Here is a 26,215-nt window from a genome sequence, read left to right on the forward strand (position 1 = left end):
CACAACCAAAGACAGATGCACAGAGCTTTGATTTATCTGTCTGACTCCCGTCTTTCCCAGAGAGCCCCGGTTTGGCCACGTCCATTGGTGTCGAGAATAAACACACATTAATTGGCCAATTAATTACAGGGACGAATACAAGGGTCAAGACTTCGAGAGGGCCACTCTGAAGGCTTTTATAGTCATTGTGTATGTACGCAGATGTGTGTCCGTAAGTCGGCGTGTGCCTGTATGGGAACGAAATCCTGATGTTCAACAAGGGGTAATGTAGGTCAACACCTCCTCCGAGCATTCGATAGTCTCGCTGTCGCCGGTCGGAGCGTGGCCTCCGTCCACACATCTACAGCCTGTTTGCAAGGAGTCGCAACACACAGCAGGGACATCGAGGGTAAACACTTTCTGAATGTTGTTTCAATGTCTGCCTGGTCATAGCAGCACTACTGAAGCGTCACGTATCGAATAAAGGCCGCTGGACTGAATTGACTTGAGTCATTGCAGTGTGTCAGTGGATGTGGGGTGGCTGGTCCCTGAACCTGTGCAGTCCACACACCATGGCTTTAGTCATCCAAACAATGAGATTTATCCGGCTCCGAGTAGTCTGGCTAAATACAAAGACATTCTCCGGACACTTTAGGTGAGGGTAAGGAGGAGACACCGTCTGAAAAATGCTGTGAATGTAAATACCTTTTAAAGGGTATTTGTAATCTAGAATGCTTGGATTGAAGCGTGTCCCAAGTAAGTAAGCTCTATTTGTGTCAGCCGAGCCAACTTGGGGGGGTGGGGGGGTGGGGGGGGCATGGAGAGCAGGGGGAAGGAGGCTGGTCGGGGAGGAGATGTAGCCCTGAACACTGCAGAACACAGAGGCGTGGTGGTGGGAGGCTGCATCACTTACAGCACACTGTTACTGCCTGCCATCCATATTCTGATTCTTCACACTCTCATCCTGCCTGCAAATTTAGATACATTCATCTGTGTCCACTTTAATAGCGTGCCAGGGAGCAGGGTATTGACAGTGGCCTGATAATATACAGATGGTTGTGCGGGGGGCCTCGGTGTAATCTGTTATGCGTGGCGAGTGATATGAACCATAAGACTCACTGAGGGCTTCACTACCCGCAGAGAGCGCCCTTTGGAGCTTTGCACAGTGCTTTCTCTCTGACCTCAAATATTTGGTTTGTAAAATGAACCAGGGTTTATTCTAAGTAGATTTCCAGCCTCTTCTATGCACTTGCCGGATAATGCATTAATGAAACACTCAGTATCTGTAAACATAGGATGGGAGCAATCTGCTCTGGATGAATAATACGGCCAAAAGTCCAGATGAGACTGTGAAATTGTGAAAGAGCCAAGACTAATAACAGCATCCATTAGGAGATGAGAACATTCAAGAGGCATTGCTGGCCTAGCGAGGAGCCAACGCGATAGGCACCCAGCTTGCGTCGAAACTCTGCGCAGACATTCAGCTGATCAGTGGGAATTGAGCTCACAGTTAAATATAGATTTATCATCGCTTCTTCACCACATAAAGATGCAAATTCAGATAATATCATCAGCCCTCTTTCCTCTCCTTAGGAGTTGTTAAAGTCAATGAGCTCTTAAAACTTATCGCTGAAGACGAGGCGCAAACGTGGCTGCTGTAAAGCGCCGTTCCGAGGCTCCCCTGGGACTCCCATGGCTTAGTTTCCATCGACATCCACTGTCTGCATTTCCTGTGTTTGCCTTCGGCTCTAGTGTTTGCACACTGAGTGCTGGTGAGGAGTTGAATGTTTACTGAAATAGCGCCGTAATGGTTATTTTACCCAATGATATGCTGCGTTGTGAGCCTGGGTACCCTTGTAGTGCCACCTGTGTCCCTTTGTATTGTGTGGCAGCTGAAAAGAGGCGTAATGCGGTATGAGAATTATTGTCACACTCCCTCACTCTCATGCAGCGTCTTGCTCTTGTCTATTTCCTCCTTCTCTCATCGTTGTAAGCCTTCAGCTGGGAAAAAAAAAAAAAAAAAAAAAAAAATCTCCTTTACGGTATTCAATGCCTAATTGCCAGACTGCCTAATTAGGGGATGTTACCCAACACAGATCATACATTCATGCATTGAGGACATCCATCCTCTCTCTGTGTGAGAACTTACAGTTTCCTCATTGGCTCCGTCCTGCCCATGTGAAAATTTGTGATGAAACTAGTTTGCCATCTAGTGGCACTTGAACAAATAGCCTCTTAGTCACATGGGGTCCTTGATTGAGTCTCTGTGAAGAAAGCCTTCATGGAAAGCTTTAGCCAAAAGACTATAGGTGCAATCTTGGCCAGCTGAGCTGTGTCTTAAGTCGGCTGCAGTGTCAGCCATCTCTTTATACGTCCCTGAATATTTAGATGGCTGGGAGTTAAAGAGAGCATTGTGTGCCAGTCAGAATGGTGAAAAATGCTAAGCTGCATTTGAGCCCCTGCCAGGCAGCTGTCGGCTTTGCCGTTCTCTTCCTGCCCCGGCCGCTCCTCTTAACCCTCAGTAAACAACTGGAACAAATCCTATTTTATTGAGGCTTTTACCAAGTGCAAGGGATCTCTGCAAGCTCCAGTGCCCAGGCGTTTCCTGAGCCTGTGCAGTGTCCTAAGATGGCATCCAGTGAGGGCAGTCACAAGTAGGGAATTTGCAGTGTCTTCCCTCTAATTGGCTCCTTAATAATGAGCAGGTGAGGCCTCATTCTCACTGCAGTGTCTTTTGTGACATTTCAAGCAAGCAGCATAATCGATATTCACCTCCCGGGCGTCGCATCGCCGATTCGACACAGCGAAAACAGGGGCGCAGATGATCCTGACATGTGCAGCACGTTGAGCTGTGTATCTGGGATAAATTCACCGAATATGTTGTCCCTTACACCAGCTGATACTCACAGTTTTCGAAAGCGGTGCCGAGAAGGAGCTCGGCTGACGCCGGCTTGTGTCAGTCTGTCAGCGTTAACGATGCAAGTGGAGCCGCAAATGATGTAAACAGGATTCGGATCAGACCGAACAACCACACTTTATGAAACTTTATATAAAGATAAATACCCCTTTCCCTTGAAAAACGTGGTTATTGATTGAAATAACTCTGATACACATGTTAGTATAAAGTATGTACAAAAACACTGTTTTTCCTCGTCTTCTTGACTCTTCCGGTTCACGGTGCGCCGCAAATTTCCAGATGAGAAAATATTTACAAGTGGGAAGGATGACATTTCAGAATTAATTACAGAGTAAATTAGTTTCTGCTGTGAGTGTAAGTAATTTTTAATCTTGTCTGTGTCTGGATACTGTAAGCTTCCTCATGAGGTATAGGTTTAATGAAATGACTGAAGATCCAGTGCACTTAAAACTGATATTTCTTTAAACTTTGAGAGGATGAGCCTCTTTTTTTTTTTTTTTCTAAAAGTTTAAACTACATTGCCTCCAACTCTCAACTTGAGCTTGCCTTTTCTCATGGAAAGTAGCATTTTTGTTTGAATGGGTTATTTCTAAACGTAAGACTGTATAGTTGATTGTTTTTGGGATAAACAATCAAAAACATCACTCTTCTGGTGCCAGACAGACATGTTTAATTTGGGTTGTCTGTTAAGTCTTTAACACATATTAGTTAGTTTTTTTTTTTTTTTTTACTGATCTTTATTAGTTTGCTTTGTAATTTTAATCGGTCTATGTTACTCTTACAGTGAAAAAGTTCCAGAACATTTCAAACAACATACATATTAATCTCATTTGTTCTTTTCTTGGTTTTTCTCCAGCATTAAAGAGGGATAAAAGAATCATACTGAGAAAAGGCAGCGTCTCATCCCTAGATTTATCCCGCTTCCCCCCCACCCCCCGATGCCCAACCTACATTTTCAAATCCAATGACCTTGAGTGAATCGGTCCTCTTGTTTTTATCTCCCAAACCAGGACCAGGGGGGCATTTTTAATCGGAAATGAATATTGTGGTCAGTTGTGTTTGCATGTGCACGAAGCGTGTGAACATCCTCGTCTGGGTGTGGAGGACTTCGACTTACAACCCCAGGTAGCCGGGATCGAACCGTGCCTCATAATTTTGGCTGTGTTTATTTGCTTACCAATAAAAATGCAAAACATAGGACAACAGTCAGATCCTGTCAAACCCAGCACACCAGTTAGACAGAAGTCTCAGGTGACCCGAACACATGTCCCCAAAGGGAGACGGGCCTTAGCTCAGGCAGAAGGAGTGGGAGTGGCATGTGAGTTTTTCAGTCAGGAAAAGGTCATCTCTCCCATGAGCTACATACTATCGGTGCACGTCGAGCCGGCTTGGTAATGTCAGAAAGTTTAGCCTGGAGGACTGTAAAGGTCTGTGTTGCACGCACCGAGTCCAGCACATCAGCTCAGAGCAGTGTAAAGCTTCCCCATCATTAGCTCATCAGAGGCCCGTGCAGCGACTGGAAAGGTGAAGATTAGCCAAGTAAACAACTGATTTCGGGCATCGCTGTCAAGAAATGTGCAAGAAAGTCGAACGAAGATTGATGAGGGTAATGGAAAAAATACTAATGTTGCAAAGTAATTTTTAAATGACAAAAATGGCATTTCATTACTGATATTAAACTTGACATTTCAACTTTTTCTCTTCAAACTTCACTCCAACCCCTTTTTTTTAATTTTATTTTTTTTTGGCATTTTTTCAATTTCTACACTTTGCTCCTGACTTTTTGACTTTTTCCTTGAAATTGTCTTTTGATTTCATTCTTCACGTTCAATAGTTAATTTTGACATTTTGGCTTTTTGTGACATTTCCAGTTTATTCTCTACATTTCAGCTTCAATCCTAACACTTCACTGTAAGCTCACTCATGTTGACTTTTTCTTGGCATTTAAACTTTTGTTATCATTTCCACTTTAACTACACTTTATCTCAAAATGCTATATATATATATATATATATATATATATATATAAGTTTTTTATTATCTTAAAAACATAATTTTGTTGCAAACCCATTTAATTATAAAAACACATCTTGATGCTCATCTTTCCATTTAGGAACTAAATCAACTGTGCTTGAACTTAAGTTTTGTATCTTTGTATCCTGTTCATGTTCCAGACTTTAGTGAGAGATTTGCTGTAACCTGCAATCTTCTTTGTTTGAGGCCATGAAGCCTTTTCTTTTCGGAGATCTCTTGGGTTTGGGGATTCGAGCCTGCTTCTGAGCTCAGGTGTTGGACCCAGTTTTCTGTTTGGTCGCTGGAGTTTTGCCAAAATGGAGTAATTTGTTTGTGGCTTCTGGACGTGTGGCGTAGGACACCTGCGGTGAGCTTTGTTGCATTAGCAAACAAGTTGATTTTCAACTTGAAGGTCAGAGGCTTTGCTGCCGAACATCCTGCTCAAAGCAGACCTCTAATCTGAGATGGATAGTATTTTACACGCTGTTCCCACTTAAAGGTTCGGAAACCGAGTAGCCGTGGTATTATCTTATCAGCCAGTTTAATCGCATCTCTTTAAAGAAAGACCCCTTTGCGATGGACTGACAACCTGTCCCCACCTTTTGCCCATCATGTCTGACTGTATTATTAATATAAATTGTACCTCCTGAGCTTCATTTCATACCCTTCATGATTGATGTGTGTGATGACAAGCTCGACTCTTCTCTGACTCTGGTAACAATAAAGTGACACTGCTGGAGGCGGTTTCTTGTTTATTAGCATCATGTGAGTGCTTAAAATTGGAAAATTGGGCTTTCCCTGTTGATACCTATTCCAGTTGATGGTTGCTTGAATGCAGCATGACTCCACTGAAAGCAGAAACTGTCTAACAAGGTGAAGGTTGTTAGCTAATGCAGCTCATCTGCCTTTATAAGCTACAGAATAGCCAGCACGCTCGGTGCCTGGCTGCTTCTCACAGTGACATTACAATATACACACATCCGTTGTTTGCCCATGTTGCTGATATAACAAACTTCCACACTCTATTGTAAGATTCTTTTTATTTATTTATTTGTTTTTAAATAAATATTTCCTGGTTGTTAGCTTATTTCATTTGGTTTATTGCCACTCGCTGTCATGCCACTCGCTATATGAGTAATCGCTGTATAATGGATGTACATTTTTGAAATTTCAAGTGAGCTCTTTTTTGTTTGTGTTGAGCAATATTGAAATGAATTGATTTTTTTTTCCCCTGATGATAACTGACTGTGCATTTAACAGGGTGAAGAAAAAATAAAAAACCTGCTGCCTTTTCTGTGTCTGTGCGGCGTGTCAGGTGTGAGTCGGGCCCTGTGGTGTTTACTGCAGAAGGTTTCTCCGGCTTATCTACTGACCCCTCTTGACAGGGGCATTTGTCAGGTGGATTATGTGGCTTTTTCATGCTGTATCTGCTTTATTGCTAAAAATGCGACACATTCTTGCCTCCTCCATTTTAAACTACTGTGTCATCCCGGGATGGGTAGCGGGACATGGGATGTCTCAGAGAACATGTTGACATTTGGGATAAGGATTATGGAGTCATCATAAAGGAGTTTCTCTGCTGTGTGTCACTGTTGCTGTTGACTCTGCTCTCAGATTGGGGCTTGTGTTGCAGGACTGCACCGGGCCCTGCGCCTTCCTTTTTACACTCCACAACTCGCAGCAGGGTTGAAGCCAGTCAAGGCTTGGATTCATGTGGATTAATGCTGAAGTTCAAAACACGCTGTCAGTCTGCTGAGGCTTCTTCCTTTCCGGTCCCCACTCTGGCTTTCCCCCCCCCTCACACCGTTATTGAGTTAGCTGTTAATGTGGTTTGCTTTTCACACTTCTCGGTTATGATTTGCTGGTTTTCAGAGTGGAGCAGATGAATAGCACATGTGAGTTTGTGTTTGGTCTTGCCACCCCGTTTTTCATTTACTCAAACGGCCCAGTTCATCTGTAACTCCGTCTCTCCCCCCCTTCCCTCTCCTCCACAGTCTCTTCATCTTTCTCCACCTCCTTGCCTCCCTCTCATCCCTCATTTCCTTCCTCGCTTTCCTCTGTCTCTCCCTCCCTCTAATCTACTGCAATGACCTGAAGGAGGGCTTCACACTGCAGCGCTCAAATAATAATCAAGCTCTAGGATGTTGTCAAATTTATAGGACACCGAGCGTTGCATAGCAACAGGGATTGCCAGGGTGATCCAACAGGCGCTGGAAGTTGGGTGAGTGAAAAAACGGGGCGAATGACAGGAGACGAGCGACGGAAGGAGAGATGACAAGAAAAGCGGGAGACGGGAGAGAGGGATGAGATGAGACTGGGAGAGTTATGATACGCACAAAGGGAAAGAGGAATGAAGGACGGAGAAACACAAAGGGAAATGAGAAAGTTATGACTGCCTGAGCTAAAACCAACCAGACACTGCTGGCTGGCTGGCACGGCTTGCCTGAATTCCTTCTGAAGGCATAATTACAATCATGTTGACACATTTTATTGTGGCATTTGGTGGTGTTCAATCTAAAAAAAATAAATTAAAAAAAAACTTTCTTTGTCACTTTCTTTTTTTCTCTCTGAAGTTGAAATAATTCATCCGTCATTTCATCTTCACTTCTGTTGCCTGGAGACTGTTTTAGGTGTTTGGACCACAGCTCACTCCTGACATTTATCTTTCTGATAGTATTGTCTTGAACCTCTACTGAAAAAGTAAAAAAAAATATCAGACAAAAATAAATTGAAGGTTCAGAACGTCTCTAATTCACTTTAGGGTGGGTTTTTATCCCTAACCTGGAAACAGTTTTTCAATTAGATGTTTGTTTAATGCTTAGCGACAGCAGCATGCTGAGCTTTTTAACCTCACTACGTTCTGTCCTTACTGCTCACTGAGGTGAAATTCCAAATATTCAATTTCAAAACCTGTTTTTAGACTTTAAACCTCTTAGCTGATGGACCTTTTAGATAAAATTGGCTATTTATTATTTTGTTAATGGAAATGTGCTTTGGAAGTTAATGCAGTGATTTCACTTAAATGCTAAGCGTGCGGGTTGTTGCTACATTTTCCAATTAGGGATAGCTACATGGTGAGATTGTCTGCACTTAAACAAATGGATACAAAATTACTGCAATCAGAAGTGGCTTTTAGCCTCCGGAATGACCTCGGTTCAGTATCGTTTTCAAAAACGTCCATAGGTGCACGCGCGTTCATTTGAACCGATCCAGTCAATGCAGAGATATTAACACAGAATCTTAAATCAGAAACCCTCAAACGGTTCACGTTTGCTGGTGGAAAATCTGTCGCAGCGGCGTTTGGATGCTCGTCGGCGCGTCAGAGGTTGCCGGTATCTCGACTGTGTCGATATTCCACAGCCGGTATCTAGTTATCTCACTGTGTCACTGACAGGTGTCCCGCGTTGGAGAGTCAAGTGAGAGCAAACAGCGATGACAGCTGTGGTCCAGACTAATTACGTCTTGTGACAGTGTACAGATTTGTTGGGGACGGCGCGCTAACCAGAGGTCCTCCGCTCTGAAGAGTGCCAGCATCACCCCAAGGTCACTCAGTATAGTCATTCTAATGGATTGCTTTGTTGCGAGAATGATTGCCTGAGCCGTTGGTGTTTATGAATATTGAATGAATATTAATTCATTATCAAAGTAGTGAAACTCTGACATAGACTTCCAGCATAGTCGCCCCCGACTGAGTTTGCCTGCATGCAGCCAAATGAGACACACTTAGCCGATACAAACAACTGCACCCGAGCTGTTTCTACCGGAGACAATATACTCAGTGCTTCAAAACACCGCACAACACAAATTGTTTGCAGAAAAGGTCTGATCAGTTGAGAATAACTTGTCTCAGTACTGAGGTGTAACTAATAATTTGGCAGATGATCACAGTATGAATTTTGTGATAAGGAGTTGCTTAACTTTGAAATTATAATCATTCCATTTGGATTTATTTAAATTTTAGTGCTGTAAAATTTTGGCTGCACAGTAGTTAATTGGTTGGTGCTCTTACCTCACAGAGCGAAGGTCTCCTTTTTGAATCCCAGTTGGAGAATTTTCTGTGCGTGGGTTTCCTCCAACAGTTCAAAAAAGAGGTTAATTGTCAGCTGTAAATGATCAGTAAGAGTGAATGTTCTGTCTCTGTTTGCCCCGTGAAGGACTGTCGACATGTCCTGCTCATGGACAGGCAGCATGGGTGGATGGATGGATGGATGGATGGATGGATGGATGGATCCTCTGTCAAATCTTCAACTTTCAATATTTGGCAGTTCTTCAGTGTTCAATTGTTTTTAAAGATTGTGGAAATCTCACGTTGCAAACATGTGACATGTTGGAGAATCTTTTCTGGAATTAGATGGTCATACAGGAGATCCCTGTTGCTGCTATACAAACGACTTCATGGATGCACATTTCATTTCTTTGATAGTTTTTGAAATTTCTTGATATTATAAGCCGTTATGGTCATGTGTGCACATGCCAAGTCTTGTTCATGCCTATAGGAGTGAAAGGTTAAATCCAGTATCGCCTCATTAAGGAACAATTCATAAGTTTGTAAGTGTAAATAAGCTTCAGGACCTACGCTTGCTAATATGGAGTTAACCTCTGTCTTCATTCAGTTGTTTTCACTTCACTGGAGAGGCAGAGCGGATGTACCACTATTTATTTTGATGATGATATGCAAATACATGGACATAAAATTAGTTCGCACTTTGGAGTTAAAAGAGATTTAAGGGCAAATGTGGGGAAATAATTTAGAAAACTGCATAATTCATGACCTACTTGGCATAATAGCGTATGAAATATTCATTAGCTAAATTACTTATCTGTGTCATCTGCTTTTGTTGTTGCGTTCAGGGGGGAAAGGGCAGCAGCAGGGACTGAGGCTAGAACAAACAGTCACATCTTTCTGCAAACGTAGCAGTGAATCAGCTCTGGCCTGTTAATTATCAGTCAAAAAGGAAAAAGTAACACCGTTCGCCCTCGCCGAAATGCTGTCTTGTGGGATGTGGACCTTTTAACGCTGAAATCGGTCTGAATCTACACAAAGAGCCTCGGTGCTCAAGCCCTCGCTGAATTTTTCAGCTGCAACTCTGACCCCCATTTTTTTTTTTTTTTTTTTTTTTTTTGCCACAAAGGTAACCTGCCTCAATTACATTTCAAAGAGCTTTTCCAATGTCATATAATCTCGCTCATTTCAAGAAAAGGGTTTTGAGATACTGCTGCTATACGCATCAAGGTAATTTGACGCCTTCCACCTCTTCTGTGCAGCTCTCATTCAGGCTCACTTTGAAGCACATAGCCTATACAGTAAAGCGGCGTCCGCGCTGTACAGCACAGATATCAAACGATGCTGGCCGAGGCTTTGTTGGTACATCAAACAGCACGAACTGAGGGGAGCGCAAAGTTCCAAAGAGGAGGCACACACTGCTTCTATTGTGTCATTATTAAGGTTAATATTTACTGTACGTCACTTGTTTTCATTGTCTGTAAGCCGTGCAGTGTAAACTGAAAGGCACACATGCTGTGTATGAGCGCCAACACACATGCAAACAGATGATTAAAAGCAGGGGCTGTTAGTGAAGTTCCTCGCTTTTGTCTTTGTTGCAGGCAGACGTAGATGTCAAATTTGACCCAGTTAATCAAAGTCTGCATGTACGGAGTGTCAGCGAGAAGAGTCGGGGGCGTCGCTTTGTGATTCTCAACTTTTCTTCCGCCAGCGAGCAGGCTTTTCCTCTCCGTCGAGCTACGCAGCCGCCATCTCTGTGGAGGAGAGAAGTGTTTCTGTGTCCCTGACACGTACAGTAGGAGAGGAATACAATGCTTACAGCGATCGTGTCAGCTGATGAAACTCATACTAGAAAGAGGTAATCATGCTTAGCAGCAACACAGGCATCCGCATTGTCTTGTGATTTCGCCATTGATCACGCTGTGGTACAGTGAACGGATATTGGCCAGAGTGCTCCTGTCTGCTAATTGAGCTGATTTTACATCTGTCTTGTGTATGTGAAAGCCAGCTAATTCCCAGCACTCCTCAACACAGGGAGCCCGTGATGCGCTGCCAGTGGATATCTGCACAGATATCCACAAAGCCTCATCCGCCTCTCTCATGAAGCCATAAACCCTCTTGATGAAAATTATACCAACTTTGGTTCAGTTTATAGAGCATTACATCTCATTAAAGTATCAGCTTTTCAAGAGATTTTCAAGAGTTTTCTTTTTTTTTTTTTATTTCGCAAAGACAAAAGGAAATATGTAAAAAAGTATGGTTGTGTTTTGACCCCAGTGGATGGCTTGGCCTGTTTGCTGCTGCATGGCCTCTTACGGTTGATTGATGTACCGAGGGACTTGCACAGCTGGAAAAGAGGCAGTAAACCAACGGAGGGAACAAAGAGTAGTGGGCCACACGGGGTGCGGCAATTAAGCTGTTTTCTTGTTGTTAATTAAAAGCAAATTAGAGGCTGCAACAAGAGTTGCTGTCTGGCCTTAATTGCCGGCAGCATGCGTGCCCGACCACACCTGTTGTTCCACACTCACTCATCTTCGTCTATTTTTTTTGTGTCCTCCTTAGGGACGGAGAGGAAAACCCGGCGAGCCCGGACCCAGAGGCCTACCTGTAAGTGAAATGGTGTCATCGACAAATGATTCACTGATTTTATTTCTGATTAAATATCAGGATCAGCACTGCTTTGATGCATTACTTTCAGCCCGGTGCATGGCAGCTCTGACCTTTAAAACCTTAACATTTTTGTGAAAAAGCTAAACTTCTGGTGTTTTAGATTGTAAAAAGGAAGGCCAGCAGGACTTTGGAGTGAAGACTTCCCCTGCTTCCTGTCAAAATCAACAGGTTTTTATTCAATTGACCTCCAAAGAGAAAACAGAGCCCATACAGACATTACAAAGTTTTCACAATTGCAAAAGCATATCAAAAGGTGCCTGTTCACGAGGACAGCAGGCATGCAAAGCGAATCCATCTTAGAAAGAGAGATTACTCTCTTCATGGCGAAGAGTAACTAATTTCATGGTTAGACTGCATTGATCTTTTTAAGATCTTCTCCCACACTGGCTATATCATTACCACTGAACCACAAGGGGGATATTAAGGTAGCACTTGAGAATGTTTGTATTGATGAGTAGGACATGTCTGCCTGGAGGCCCATTGACTCCTTGAGTTATGGTCTTTTCCTCAGGCATCCAAACCAATACCAGGCTCTGTTTGTGTGTTTGTGTAGTGACCCGCACACAAAAGGGCACCAACACCACGACGCGGCGGAGGAGACAGCCTGTCAGACACTTAACTGAGCTGATGTCAGGACAAACAAGAGTGTTTAGGCATCGCGTCGCTCAGATGCTTTGGGCGTCCAATTATTTTCATGCTCGATCACCCTGATTACACTGCTGATCGGGACACAGGGTTTATCTTATTTCATTTTATGTAGGAATCAAGGAATCTGCGTCTGTGCATGCCCTGTTTCTTCAACAACTAATGAAATTGTACAACACAAAGTCGCCGGAGAGAAGAAAGACGGGACAGAGAAGGTGTGACATTTCTAAATGGCAGTGTCCTGATGATACCCTTCACATGTGCCAGGTTTGCCTCCGTCCCCTGGTATTGGCATTTATGAGTCACCTGTTTTGCTGAGGTAGATCTCAGGGGCAAAATCATCTATTCAAAACACACTCCAGGGCATCACTCTCTCTTGTCCATTGGCAGCAGGACAGTGTGAGCGTTTGAGGGGGCCAGCGGTTGTTTTTCAAAGTCAAATTAGCATTTCACAACAACAGGGGAGTCTGTGAAAGGCGTTTAACAAAGACATGCCTAAATATTATGCGTAGAATACTGCGATCTCAATATGTATTTATGAGCACTAATGCATGTGTAAAGGTCAAAAGTATAAAGCAGCCGTATAAAATGAAGGGTGAGAGAGGGTTACACTGGTAACGTGTTGACAAATAAGATTTGCAGTGTTTTACAAGAATATTCATACAATTGTCTTTTGCTTCCACAGGGCCCCCCAGGACCTTCTGAAGGAGTAAGTGTCAAGGTATTTCTCCAAGCGTCATTCATCACAAAACAAAGTACTGACATGTGGCATTTATAGTAGATTCGAGCTGTCTTCCAGAGTGATAAACTGACCCTTACCTGCACTTCCAGCAAGTGTGAATTGTCAAGATGACTGAGCAGGGTTCACTGTAGCAGCCGTTCAAGTAGGCGAGGAGCTTAATCATGTGCGTAGCGTTGACTGTATAAAGATGTAAGTCGTGTGTTTGTCTTCCGATCCCAAGGTTGGTTGTGTGTGAATGGATGAATGGGATGAACAGTGTCTATATGATTACATTTCTGAATAACATATTCAATAACATCGCTAAAAAAAAAAAGTTAATTCAACCTCCACTGAAATAGTTGCACATGTAACCCTAATCTAAATCCGTGCTGCTCTTCACTGAACATTTGTGCGTTAAAAATAAGGATGAAACTATTTCTCGTCGCAAATGGCACCTTTCAATTAATCTACTGAACACGTGAAGTAGCCTCTCCCACCCTTCACCTCCTGCAGCGCTACACAGCGTGGCTCGGTCCAAACAGACAGATGGCCATTACATACAGCGCTTTTGCAAAAAGGGGTCTGCAATCATTTTCATGAAGCCCGGGGGAGCTTTAGCTCACTGGAGGCACATCAGATACGCGGTGTAAAAAAAAAAAAAAAACACGCACACGTGGACCTGTACCAGGCCTCCCGCTGTCACCGATGCAACCTGCTTCCCCAAAACCCCCCCACCCTCCACCCCACCCACCCCCCCACCCTCCACCCCACCCACCCACCAAGCCTCCTGTGGCCTACTTGTGATCATGCAGAGAGTGAAAGCTATTGTGCGGTGGACAACCTCTTGACCGCAGCTGTTCATTTGATGTATAGTTGCGTCGTTTGCTGTGGTGTCAGCTCAGGCCGCGGATCTCCTCCTGTTCCCTCTGCCCAGAGCAAGGAGAAGGAAGTGTCAGCCGGCCAACCTTGAAAACAAAGTTGTCTACACGAGGACACGCTTATCATTCCTCGGAGCGAACGGGATTGCAATAGTTACAACACGAACGGGGGGCGCAATGTATAGTGGTCTTGCTTGGCTGACGAAGGGACAGAGTATTAATGCGTAAAATAAAAAAGACAAACAGAGGTTATTTAGTTTTTCATGAGTTCTCTTTAATTAGCCGCCGAGTTGCCGCTCTGCTCTGAACGAGTCGCATATCACAAAATGAAGCCATAAAACTCAGAGCTTCTCTTGGCTGAAAGGAAAATAGCTCTGAGATTGTATGTTTAGTGTCATTTTTGCAACTGCTACTATATTTTAATGGGTCTTTGTTTAATAACTGGAGGATTTGAAGCCATTGAGGAAAAAGGCAGATTATGCTCAGTGCTTGTCAGACTATCTAGTCAAAGGTTGTCGGCTCACTTGTAACACCAAGTTTGTATAGTTGTACCTGCAGGTGAGAAAGCTTGAAGGAGACAAAGATGTGTAGTTGAAATTAAATGCAACACCATAATTAATAGGACACATTTAAAGCACTCGTAAGATTTTCGACTCGTGTAGACATTAGTTCAAACATTCAAGGCAACATTGTTTTGGTGCTCTTACTCGTACATTAAATGTGCATGCCAGCCTTGCCCTCGATATAAATCAGTCATGGCCCTACTTTACTGATACATCCTCCCTTCATCATTATAAATTTATTCTTCCAGTGGATGACAAGAGAACCTGTGTCCCAGAGAAACACTTCACATTTTAATATGCTATAATGAAACAAGTATAGCTTTGCATTTAAACTAATTTACAGAAGCTAATATGATAACTGAGAGAAGATAAAGTACTACACCTCTGAGAGGAATGGAAGGAAAGCGTTTTCACGAGCAGAAATAATTGAACAACATCAGGGATTCTCGGTATCTCTCACTGCCATCCTTGTGCATTTTTTAGCTTGGACAAAATAGATGCAAGTTAGACTAAACTGCAGCTTGTGTAACATCTGTGTGAGTGGAGCCCCACTCTCACTCACTCAACAGAGTTTGAATGTTTTAAAAGTAGCAGAAAAGGGGAAAAAAAAAAGGTCTGCATGCATGATGTGCAGGAAAGACAGAGCTCTCATGAGTTACAACTCCATAACAGTGTCTTTCACTCAGCATCAAATGGACTCTGCTGGCACTGAAGGAGAACAGAATGCATGCAGTATTTATTGCAGTTTAACAATGCAAGGTGTCTCTCAAAATCAACAAATCACCAACAGACAGCCACAAGGAGAAGAGTGTTCCTGTCCCATACTCACTGGGTTTTCTCATTGTGTGCATGCAGAGACAATCTACACAGTAGTGGCTATGGTGCAGTTAATCTCATTTGGAAGATTTACTTGTTACATACCCTCTTGCCAGTAAACTCACTTTTACTGATCCTCTGTAGAGACATCTATCTATCCATCCATCCATCCATCCATCTATCCATCTTTCGTGCATCTTTTTTCAATTTAGGGCAAAGGCAGAGAAGACCATTGTCAGTCACCTGTCCATCACTGGGAGATAAACAACACATTCACATCTACAGGAAATTTCAAGTCGCCAACTCACTTCAAGTGCACATTTTGGGCTGTCAAATGGAATCAAACATGCACATAATTTCCACATCACGACCCCCAAGCCTGGAGAGGAACTGGGGCTCTTGGACTGCTAATTACAACAAATGCCTCTACACGTAAAGATAATATATATTTCAGTGGGACAAAAAAAGCATGCCCTATTGAACCCTTTGGGAGAAATTACTTTTCTGCATTTAACCTGTCCTTTTCAGAGTCAGCTGTAACTATACATGCCAGGATTGTGCTGCCACTGTGCGGCACCCTGGGAGCTTTTGGGGAGAGGGGTCTTGCTCAGGGAGCCACAGTGGTGACCTGTCAGCAGAGAGATTTGAACCTGCAAACTACCATAGTCATAACCGCTTCTCTAAACTCTTGGATACCACTGTCTCAATGACAGAACATAAGGCAAAGTTTTTTTCTGATAAAAGTGGCATCTCAGTTGCACCAACTTTTCATTAATGGGATTTCCATGATGATACATTGAGTCATTAGTCAATGCAAACTGCCTCGGCTATTGTCTGTGTATAAATTTGTGTTAATGAAAAAGCATGTGATTGATAGCATCATAGCAATTAAAAAGTTGAAATTTCTTTAAGATTATCATGATGAAATCATGAGTTGCCCCGTGGTTAATAAAGCTGTACAGAATTCAATTAGTACTCAAAGTCAGTTTTGCGAGTAGCGCCTCCTCTCCGCCTCAAACATTCATAAGACAATCCATCTGTTCATACATGGCAGCGGTCGACTGATTTAATAACGGCTCCTAATTTGGATGAGGAAACAGTGACTATATCTCATTAAGCGAATGGTATCGCAGTAGCTGTCATTAGCAAGTCCAGGGAACGGAGGAGGGGCTGAAACTGAATGGCAATTATTGTCTGTTGGAGTCCAGGCACCACTAAGGAGTCTGCAAATATGCTGCAACCTTTCTCGGATGTCTTTCCGTCTTCTCAGATTGCTAAACAGATGCTCCATAATGTCTCAGCACACAGCGTCTCAAGCAATCCGGTTAATTCTTTACGCACGTCACACAAAACCGCAATAATCTTTAATGAATGCCATCTTGTGTTCTCCCTCGTGTGCTCAGCCATTAAGATCAAGCAAAGTGTGACGGTCTAGTTTTGTCAAATCTGTGGATGAAAAATGATGAGGACAAAAATGCATGTGACAATTCATGAAAATGAAAAAAATCTAAAGGATATCATTGTTGATCACCATGTGTACCTTGAGTGCATGACTGACAAGAGACGTTCAAGGACAGCTCACCAGCAGTCATGAAGTGCCATCTATTGGCAGACAAAGGAACTTGATTCAACTTCAATCCACACAGAAATGCTGCAGTGCAACAGGGCCCAATTTTTTTCATTGCCCTGCTACACTCATATAGTGCTGCAGTTCCATGAAGCCGCGGTATCCGCCGTGTTTCTGTAATTACAGACTAGTTTCACTCTCAGAAGACCCACCATTGTACCTATTTTCTCATTACCTATTCATAGCGATCGCCTCTGCCAGCGTTTCACTGTCATAGCTCTGTGCCTTTCCGCTGCGCCTTCGACGTCAGTCACTGTCACTGATGTGCTCTGCTCACACGCAGGTGGAGAGGGGCGAGTCTGGACTCCCCCGGGAGAAGGGGGAGAAAGGAGAGAGAGGAGATCCTGTACGTATTTTCCTGCGGTGACATTTACAACACCGCTGTGTTACAGAGTCATTAACCGGGGCCTCCTCCCACAGGGTCAGCCCGGTGCCGAAGGGACCAGCGGGATGAAAGGACAAAAAGTAAGTCACATCAATGTCAAGTGTCACATATGATGATTCCCCCTGTTTGTGCTCAGCCAGAGACTGTGTATGTGAATGTGGTGGGAAAGGGTAAGCTGGTTCAAGCAACTTAATTGGTATGAGGTGCCTGAAATCAGAGGTGACACCTTTTGAGTTAGTTATCTTCTTCAAGTCTGGATACCTTCCTTGAGCCTTTGAAACCTTTTACAGCATATAATGACTCCACAGGCAATGTTTTTTTTTTTTTTTACTCTTCTTTACAAGTGCTTTTGCTGGTGTGCTTTCCTCCTGGAAGATTCATTCCTGTGTGTGCATGCATGCACATGTGTGTGTTTGTGTGTGTGTGTGTGTGTGTGTGCCTTTCTTTGACGAAATTTGATCAAAAAATTTTCTCCCTCAAGACCGAGCTGAATAAAAAGGATTTTTCTCTTTAGTCGTGTTAAAAATCACTTTATCTGTCACTTACCAAAATAGCATAGCCGAAGCATTATTTCACTAAAGCTTATTTTAATAATCAAGCACTGTATCAAGAAATCAAAAAGAGCACATTACAAAGCACATTTTGGCGTAGCTCTGTGCTTCTGAGCTGTATTTGGCACATTAAGCTTCACTTGGTCACCAGATTCTTCTGTGCATTGCTCATTTCGTCTAATTTGCCATTACTGTCATTGCACATTTTTGTAATCTGCACACATAATGAAATTCATACCAACGGAAGTCAATCCCGAGCACTCCTTTTTAAATTAGGTTGAATTGCACAGTAATACAAAAAAACATTTAAATGGCACTAACTCATAAGGCTCATTTCATCAGTGATCAAGGACAGAAAAAGCCCCTTAAAAAGAAATGAGAAGCTCGATTCGAGCTCCTTTTTATGGACTTCAGCTGATTGCATTTGTTCCCAAATAGCCATAACTGCAGCACTGTCACTCTGTATTCAGGCACAGCGGCGCTTTGAGCTAAATACCTAACATCCTAATGATAGCAATGCCTGCACAGTGTGGAACGGACTAAACATGTTGCACACTTGATGAACTTGACTTGACGTGCAAGTTCAGATGGGGCAATTTTTGCCCGGGTGATCGCAATTAGTCTTGATTTAGGCATGAGTGCACGTGTGCGCCGGGTTTCGCGGCAGTCAGTGATGTCCCAGCATTTTCGCTCAAAGCATTAACGTCAACCACATGCAGGTACGAGTGAAAAAGCTAAAAGGATTATCAGAGTCATTAGGATAAATCCTCAGAGAGGAGATAGCTGACTATACACAATTTTGTGCCAATCTGTCCAGAGAAATTTGAGAGGTAGTAATTTAGAGCTGTTCGTGGCACTAGAGAAGAAGCCGGGGATCACTTCAGTCATCTCGATTCATTTGTTCTGAAACCATGAATGTCAGCATCAAACTGCATACCAGTCCTTTGAATAGCTGTCAAGACATTTCAATGCCGTCGAAAATGTCAGCTTCATGGTGCTACCAGAGAAAAAGTCAGGGGGTCACCAAAGTCTGGAGGAGTCGCATTCAGGGTACGACAATTGTTTTAAGTTGAGAAATGTTAGGGGGTGAAGGAAAACCTTTTCAAGCAGTGACGCAAGTGGAAGACCTAAATCATTTACGTTGTTGGATTTATTAAGTGAGCAACACAGAAGCTCATATCATACTCAATGATAGGCCACCGAATCCAAAAGTCAGAAGAATTCATCATCTTGAGCTCAGCATCACAGCGTCTCTCCAGACCAATATGACTGATAAACTGGCATTGCTGTTCCTTTAGAGACGTCACAGATGAGTTATATTTCATTCGATAAAACCGCTCTTCTCTTCACTTTGTAGCAGTGTCCTAACAAATTTCCCTTTTTTTGATCCAGATTGAGATAGAAACTCAAAACTTCTGAAGCACTTTACCCTTAATGAAATTACAAATTTAGAAGATTGTGTAGTGCGGCATACATTCTCTCAGTGCATTTTACTTGTTTGCAGCACTTAATATGGAGATGTAAGCTTTGCTTGTGTTTTTAAAAGCTCTGTTGTTATAGCTTGTAAATTATGAATGGGGCAAATGGAGCTACCCTCATGCAATTGCTCACAATTAAGTATTGTCCGAGTTTCCCCTGAGCACCCATTACAGTGGGCATTACAGGCTGCATGATGTGAGTCCATGTAACATCCAAAGAACATTGTGCAAAAGGTTAAAGGCAGCATCCCCAACGGCTTTTAAAATGCTAAAATATATATTAATGTTTAATTTCCACTCTTCCAATGGCTTCCCTCACATGATCTGAAAGCTGCATACATACATAAACATGCATACACTTTCTTTATATGGAGCTACAAGATACACTGTGATCACTATTAGTACATCTCAGGGCATTTAATTACACACACACACACACACACACACATATCTGAGTCATCTCGCTATAAGGTCATCGTGCTAACCACAACACTCCCATCCATTCACCTCTTTATTCAGGTAAGGGTAATTGGCAGGTTCAAAGCCAACACAGACTTAAGGGGAGGGATGCTCCTGGACAGGTTTCCAGTCCTCCGAAGGGTCAAAGCAGAGAGAAGCAACAACACACTGGGTGAATCATTAATTACCCCACCACACGGAATATCCAGGAGCATGTTGATCCACACAGCCATGCAAGCTACACACACACACACAAGAATCAATCCTGGATCATGCTTCTGAGCCAACAGTGCTAATCATTACACCCTCATGAGAACATGTAAACATGTCCCATTGGTCAGCAGGCTCAGACTGCAACAGTGTTAAAGAGTATACTAACATACTGCTTCTCTATGCTCATGTTTTCTGATTTCTGCATTTGTTTTGTTTGTTTTTTTCATCTATTTTTGAAAGTTGCTGTTTGTTCCCTTGTATAACACAGTTTTGTGTTGTGTTTTCAGGGTGATGTTGGTCCTCCTGGTCCTCCTGGTCCTGTAAGTACAATCAAGCGGAGAAATCCAACATTTCCAACTATTCATCATTATCATGTGGTGTAAAATTAGTAGTTTCATCACACTAACCGAAAAAAAAACTAACATGTTGATGAGCAATAACAACAAAATATCAGTATGAAAGTTGTTTTCTCTGTTTTCTCAGCAAGAAACCCAAGAAATTCCCTCCTCTTGTGCATTAGAAAGCTCTTAACATCCCGCGGTGTGAGAGTGAGGAAAGAGAACTCGGTGGCAGTGCAGTGTTTTCTTTCACTGTCACACCTCCAACATGGTGACATGTCATCTTGTAACCAATTTCTACTCTTTTGACAAGCCTGCAGATTTACAGTTTTCAATTTTTACCTCCATATGAATACTGCATTGGCATTGATAAATGGCTTGAACACAGAAAGCCTTTTAAAAACCAGAGGAGATTTGTAGTGTTGCTTTCTTTTCTTTCTTTTTTTTTTAATCTGTGTCCTTGTAGTTTTTTTTTTTTTTTTTTTTTTTTTGAAGTCCCGGATAATTGGCCGCGAGCTCACTGTGAACGATTTTTACAGATGTGCACAGAAGAAAAGAATTCACAGAATAGCTCGCAGGGTGCTGAACTCTGAGCTCTGTGATTTCTTGTACTCTTGGTATAAAAATGAAGACATTTTGAACTCGTGTTCGCATACTGATTCTGCCAGTCTCTCACTTGAAACAAGAGAAGTCTTTATAGTGTGAATTAATGGGGGTCGTGTGGCACATGACCTGTTTGTAATGTTCATCACGCTGAATTATAGATAAACCGTTCCGGTGGAAGACACTGGAGCCGCTTTTAGTTGAGAAGCGGGTATAAACAGAAGCCCTGACGTCACGGAGGGTGTCTGATGCGTGCTGAAGGTGACACGGAGTGGGTGGCGCTGCGACGATAGAACCCATCGCTTAGACGTTTCAAAGTCAAAAATACGCTGTGACAAATCAGCTAAAGATCTGCAAGGTGGCATTAATAACCGCAGAGGCACGCTTCGCAATGATGTGTACACTATTAATAAAACTGGAAGGATAAAAAGAGGCAAATAAAAACAGGGTGTTGGAGCCTTTGTGCTTGAAAACGAGGGCTTTGACATTTCAACGACTTTGTCCGAATGGGTTTTGTTCTAAAGATCCGCCGCCTATTGAACCTCTGAAGGCTTCAGACACGAGCTTGGAAACAAAGTTTGACATCTTTCATTCTCATTCTTATTTTTATTGCTTGTTAGGGAATCATTTATATGGAAATTGGACAGCTTAATTATAGGGGGAACAAATATCACTCACTCTCTACTGGTTTCACCGGTTTCTGTCAGACCAACAAAAAAACTCTGCCGGCTTGATAAGAATAGATATCAATGAAGCTGATTTTAATAGCTGCTTAAAACAGAGAGGTCTTGCTTTGCAAGTATGTTTGAACTTTTTTTAGGATTAAAAAAAATGTGTTGAAAATTGAAATGCTGGGTTGTGTTGGTTGCCGTGCGGCAAGGTGCGCCTCACTCAGAACGTAGGAGATTTGTGCTATAGCACACAGCAGAGGAGAAAAACATTACTCTTTTGATAAATGACACAGTTTGAATATTTAGCACCAGTCTCTGTCTGTGCTCTGTGCTTTCCCATGGCAGATAATTTTGGCAGTTAAGCATCGATTTCCCTTACGCAGCAGAAGCTGGGGTTCAGATCATTACCCTCCCTTCATAAACCTTCTTGTGCCTGTGTTTATTAGTGACAGGGAGGAGCAGCGGGCTCACGGGCACGCACGGCCACCACTACCCCCGATGCCCTTAAAGCGGCAAAGCAGTCTTTGTGGTTCTGCGACGGTCCTGCTTTTATTACTCCATTGCTTAATAATAGAGTTTTATCATCTATTAAACTGAATCTGTTATGCCGAGTTTTTTTGAGCAAATGGTTTTAATGCAGCATTTCACAGCTCTGGATTTATAAAAAAAAAAAAAAAAAAAAAACTTTATTCTGGCAGAAATTGCATGTCACTCAGTGTATGCAGGAAAAAAAAACAGCAGTGGTTTTGTTGAGTAATTGCAGGGACTGAGTGGACTGTTTAAACATATTTTGGTGGGTTTTTTTGCTGAAGGAGGAGAGGGGACACACCATGTCGACTTTATATAGCTCTTTAATCAGAGTTACTCGCTCACAGGGCTCACAGGCACACATTACTCAGGGCTGGAGAACACCTTCCCAGGTGGACAAAGAAAAACTCAAATAACTGTTAACCGGGAGACAATTGGAGGAAATCACCAGCGGCATTTATGTCAACAGCGGGCACATCCCTCTCAATTTAAGTGCTATTGGGACACCAGAATTTACAGATATTGGTTCCGAATCACTCTTGTGGTTCTTCAATCATGAAATCCTTCAAGGATGACCTGCTTACCCGGGTGAAATATGTTTACCACAACACAAGGGGTCTGAAGACCTCAAGATTGGATGATTATTGATGAAAACAGTCACCATTAGTGGTTGACCATAAAATGAATGAATGAAATGAACAAAACTTATACCTACTTCGACTATTTATCTATTAATTAGGATCTATTAATCCTGCCATCTACACACAATAGTTCCATCTCTTGAAAAAAAATGGATGAACATATTCGACATGTTTGCTATACAGGTGCTAGAAAAATCCATTAAATTCACTGTATCAAAGATATTCTTCATACGGTCTTGTATTCTGTGTCTTTTGTGTGTGTTTCCACCTGTGTGACTATTCCATTGAGCGCCAGCAGAATGTGTTCTGATCCAGTGAAATATACGTTCACGCCAGGTCTGAATGAGGTCTTTGATTCAGTGCGTGATGCGACGTGACGCGCGGCTTGTCCAGCGAGTGATTTAGCTCTGTGGAAACACTTTGAAGCCGGGTAATTCTAGTGATTCAAGTAGTCTTGACCTCTTCTCTTCCGTTTCATTTGATTTAGTCGCGGAGGCCTCTACCCAGCTGCTCTATCACCCAATTTCGGAGCTTTACTGAAGATATGAAAGAGGAATTGAAGTATTCTATCTAAATACAGATTAAACCTTTTCTAATCAAACCCAGGTTCACTCTGCTGGCAGGGGAGTCAGATTGTCGATGTTCATTTTGTCAATCAGGAAGAAGCTGTGACTCCTGTGTGAGCTTTAAAAGCCATCTGAGGCTCAGCTCACTATTTTGTTTAATTTTTTACTTCCCGCAAGCTAAATGGAGACTTTAAAAAGAACATTGTGTGTCTATTTCATTACTTCTAGGTGATGACAGCTCATGGATTACGACAGCTCCCTGGAACGGTAAGCAGTTATTTACTTTTACTATTGAGAAAAAGAAAAAAACTGACGAAAAGTACTGCATGATGTCCTATTTCCTGTTGTTCTCTGTGCGCAGAGTAGACTGCAGTCGTGTTTGAGATGGTCTGTTTTCTCTTGCATTTCAGGATGAAATTGCAGAAAGAAGTCAAAAAGGGGAAAAGGGAGAGAAGGTAATTATTGATGTCTTTATTGTTCTTTGCTGGAAAAAGTAAAGGTAACTATGGCCACTCGGTCTGATTGCATTCAGGAGCCTGGTGGGTGTGAAAACTGTCTTCCACGTCTTTTGTACCATCAACAAAAAACAGCATTGACATTTGATTTTGAAAGAACAATTGCGCGTCACCCGCTGCTCAGACGGTGAGTCTGATTTCAGTCGTGTTCTTTATAGAGACTCACAAGGTGAGGCTCCGCATAAATTGCCAAACAATTACTGTTTGGGGCCTCCGAACAACAGATGTTTCTGCTCGGGGTGAACCGATTACAAAAGCCAGTGATGCAGCTATTGACCAAACATCAAAAGATGGTCAGCTAAATGAAAAGGAAGGGGGGGGAAAAGCTAATTACGAGAAGAGTTACAGTGCAGATTGTGAGCGTTTAGAGGGTAAAACTGTTTTCTTGCTGAGGTTTTTTATAACGGAGCAAAAATAAACTTTCTTCAAGTGCCCAGTCTTGGCTGTAATTGGAGTGGGTTTATGTCAGCATTGAAAGCACACTATGTCAGATACTGCCCTTTTAGTGCATAATTCCCAAATTGCTGCGGTTCACAGTTAATTGGACACTTGGCTGCTCAATGCTGCTTGTGCTGTTTGTGTGTATTTCAGTGTTTGTTCATACACCAAAGAGTCCACATGTGTCTCTGCAATGATTGAAAGCCGAGAGCTGCCATTCAGATGGATGCAGAGTTGTCTGTCAATTTGAAAGGTGTGGAGAGCTGCACATGTGAGAAAACCGTCCATCCATCCGTCTTCTGCGCAGCTTTTTCCAGCTTTCGGTTGCAGGGGCCTCAGCCGGCAGGCAGGGGCAGGATAAAGCCTGGACAGGTCACCGGTCCGTCACCCGGGAAAACACAGAGAGACAATCAGGCACTCACATTCACACCTGCCCCTCACTTCAGGGACACACATGTTTTTTTGGACTTTTGGAGGAATACGAATAACCGAGAAAAACACATCTGTTCTGTCTGCTGCCAGCTTTTGACATTTGCAGCAAGACTAAGCACTGCGTCAACATGCAACCCATGAGAAGATGACGAAGGCAGCCCAGAGATGTCCATTGTGGTTTGTTTGGCTTAATCAGTAGTTGAGCACTAAACCACCACACAGTAATACTTAAAAAAAAAAAAAAAAAAAAGTCTTAAAGTGGCCACACACAAGGTGAAGACGTCCTTCATGACTACAGAGCAAGTCAGGAAAGCTTTCTGGAGTGAAGATATGTCCATATCTTCCATGTCTGAGGCAGACAGTGGAGTTCATTACCACACCTTCACTGGATTCTCCTCCAGATGTAAAACTGCATGATTCACAAAACACACAATCAACAACCAAACGATGTTCTAAAGCAGGGGTGGGGAACCCTGGTCCTGGAGGGCCGCAAACCTGCATGTTTTCCATGTCTCCCTGCTTCCACACAGCTGATTGCAATGAGGCTCGTTATCAGGCTTTCTGCTGGACTTGGCCATGAATCTTGATTCGATTCAGGTGTGTTGAAGCAAGGAGACATGGAAAACATGCAGGTTTGCGGCCCTCCAGGACCAGGATTCCCCACCCCTGTTCTAAAGGGAGGGTGATACAAAATTAGCATAAAACAAAAAACTGGAAAGTGTATAAACAGAAAGGACCAGCTTATGACTGCAAGTGAGAGCGACGGTGTCAAACACTGCGGCGCTTCTGAAGCAACAGAATTAGAACAAGAGAGTTTCTGAACTCAGTGATAAAAACTCAGTGGACGACGTTTCATTACCCAGAAGAACAACCGTCCAAAACATACAGTTGAAGCAAATAACAGCTTTTCCAGGTGAAAAGGTGGGACGTCCTCAACTGTCTGAGTCATTCAGTGTCATTCTGATGGAGGACACCTTCCAGCTGCTGTAAACACAGATCGCACAACAGGAAGGGTGAAGGTGTAGTCGGCCTCTGCACTTCAGCTCAGTCACAAACTGCAAAAGAATAAATATGAAGATAATGTGGTTCGACTTCAGGCGTAATGTGTCCAGTTACTCCTAAACTTCAGGTTATCAAAGGTCTACATCTCCCACACTGTGACGTGATTGGTTCTAAAATGTTTAGACTTTTTTATAACAAGCTGAATTTGCCAAAACACAAAGCCTGGAGAAGAATAAAACGGTTGGATTGTGGAAAATCTTCCTTCAAGTTGTATGCATCAAAACCACCAATTCAGTTTAAGACCGTGGCAAGTGTAAATGACTTGAAGTGAAAAGAGAAACTCATTTTTAATAGATTCTGTTCTGATTATATTGCCATTCTCACTGCAAAGCAGCAAACTTTCTAAAGGAATTATTCGGTGTTCTTAACCTTCACTTGATGTAAAAGCAAACTTCATGAAAGTCCTTGAGGATTATTTTTCTCCAAATCGCACCACAGTCAGCAAGGGGAATGGCTTACTTCACTACTTTCTTTATGCACATCTTGAAACTGGATAATTTCCA

At 42.7% G+C, this 26,215-nt stretch overlaps 2 protein-coding genes across 2 annotated transcripts in view; both read left to right on the forward strand.

The window, feature by feature from the left end:
- col19a1 (collagen, type XIX, alpha 1) overlaps nt 1–20,210 on the forward strand; it is a 59,858-nt gene extending 39,648 nt beyond the window's left edge. Inside the window, exons 12-16 of the mRNA XM_030106568.1 lie at nt 11,475–11,519; nt 12,913–12,936; nt 17,116–17,178; nt 17,354–17,387; nt 20,206–20,210. Of these exons, the coding sequence (XP_029962428.1) occupies nt 11,475–11,519; nt 12,913–12,936; nt 17,116–17,178; nt 17,354–17,387; nt 20,206–20,210 (171 nt within the window). The remainder of the gene's footprint in view (nt 1–11,474; nt 11,520–12,912; nt 12,937–17,115; nt 17,179–17,353; nt 17,388–20,205) is intronic.
- A 22-nt stretch (nt 20,211–20,232) lies between these two features.
- The window catches only part of LOC115399335 (collagen alpha-1(XIX) chain), a 41,922-nt gene continuing 35,939 nt past the window's right edge, over nt 20,233–26,215 (forward strand). Inside the window, exons 1-3 of the mRNA XM_030106654.1 lie at nt 20,233–20,238; nt 23,494–23,532; nt 23,676–23,720. Coding sequence (XP_029962514.1) covers nt 23,497–23,532; nt 23,676–23,720 — 81 coding nt within the window. The 5' untranslated portion in view covers nt 20,233–20,238; nt 23,494–23,496. The remainder of the gene's footprint in view (nt 20,239–23,493; nt 23,533–23,675; nt 23,721–26,215) is intronic.

This window comes from Salarias fasciatus, chromosome 13 (assembly GCF_902148845.1).
Source record: "Salarias fasciatus chromosome 13, fSalaFa1.1, whole genome shotgun sequence".
In the NCBI taxonomy this organism is placed as follows: domain Eukaryota; kingdom Metazoa; phylum Chordata; class Actinopteri; order Blenniiformes; family Blenniidae; genus Salarias; species Salarias fasciatus.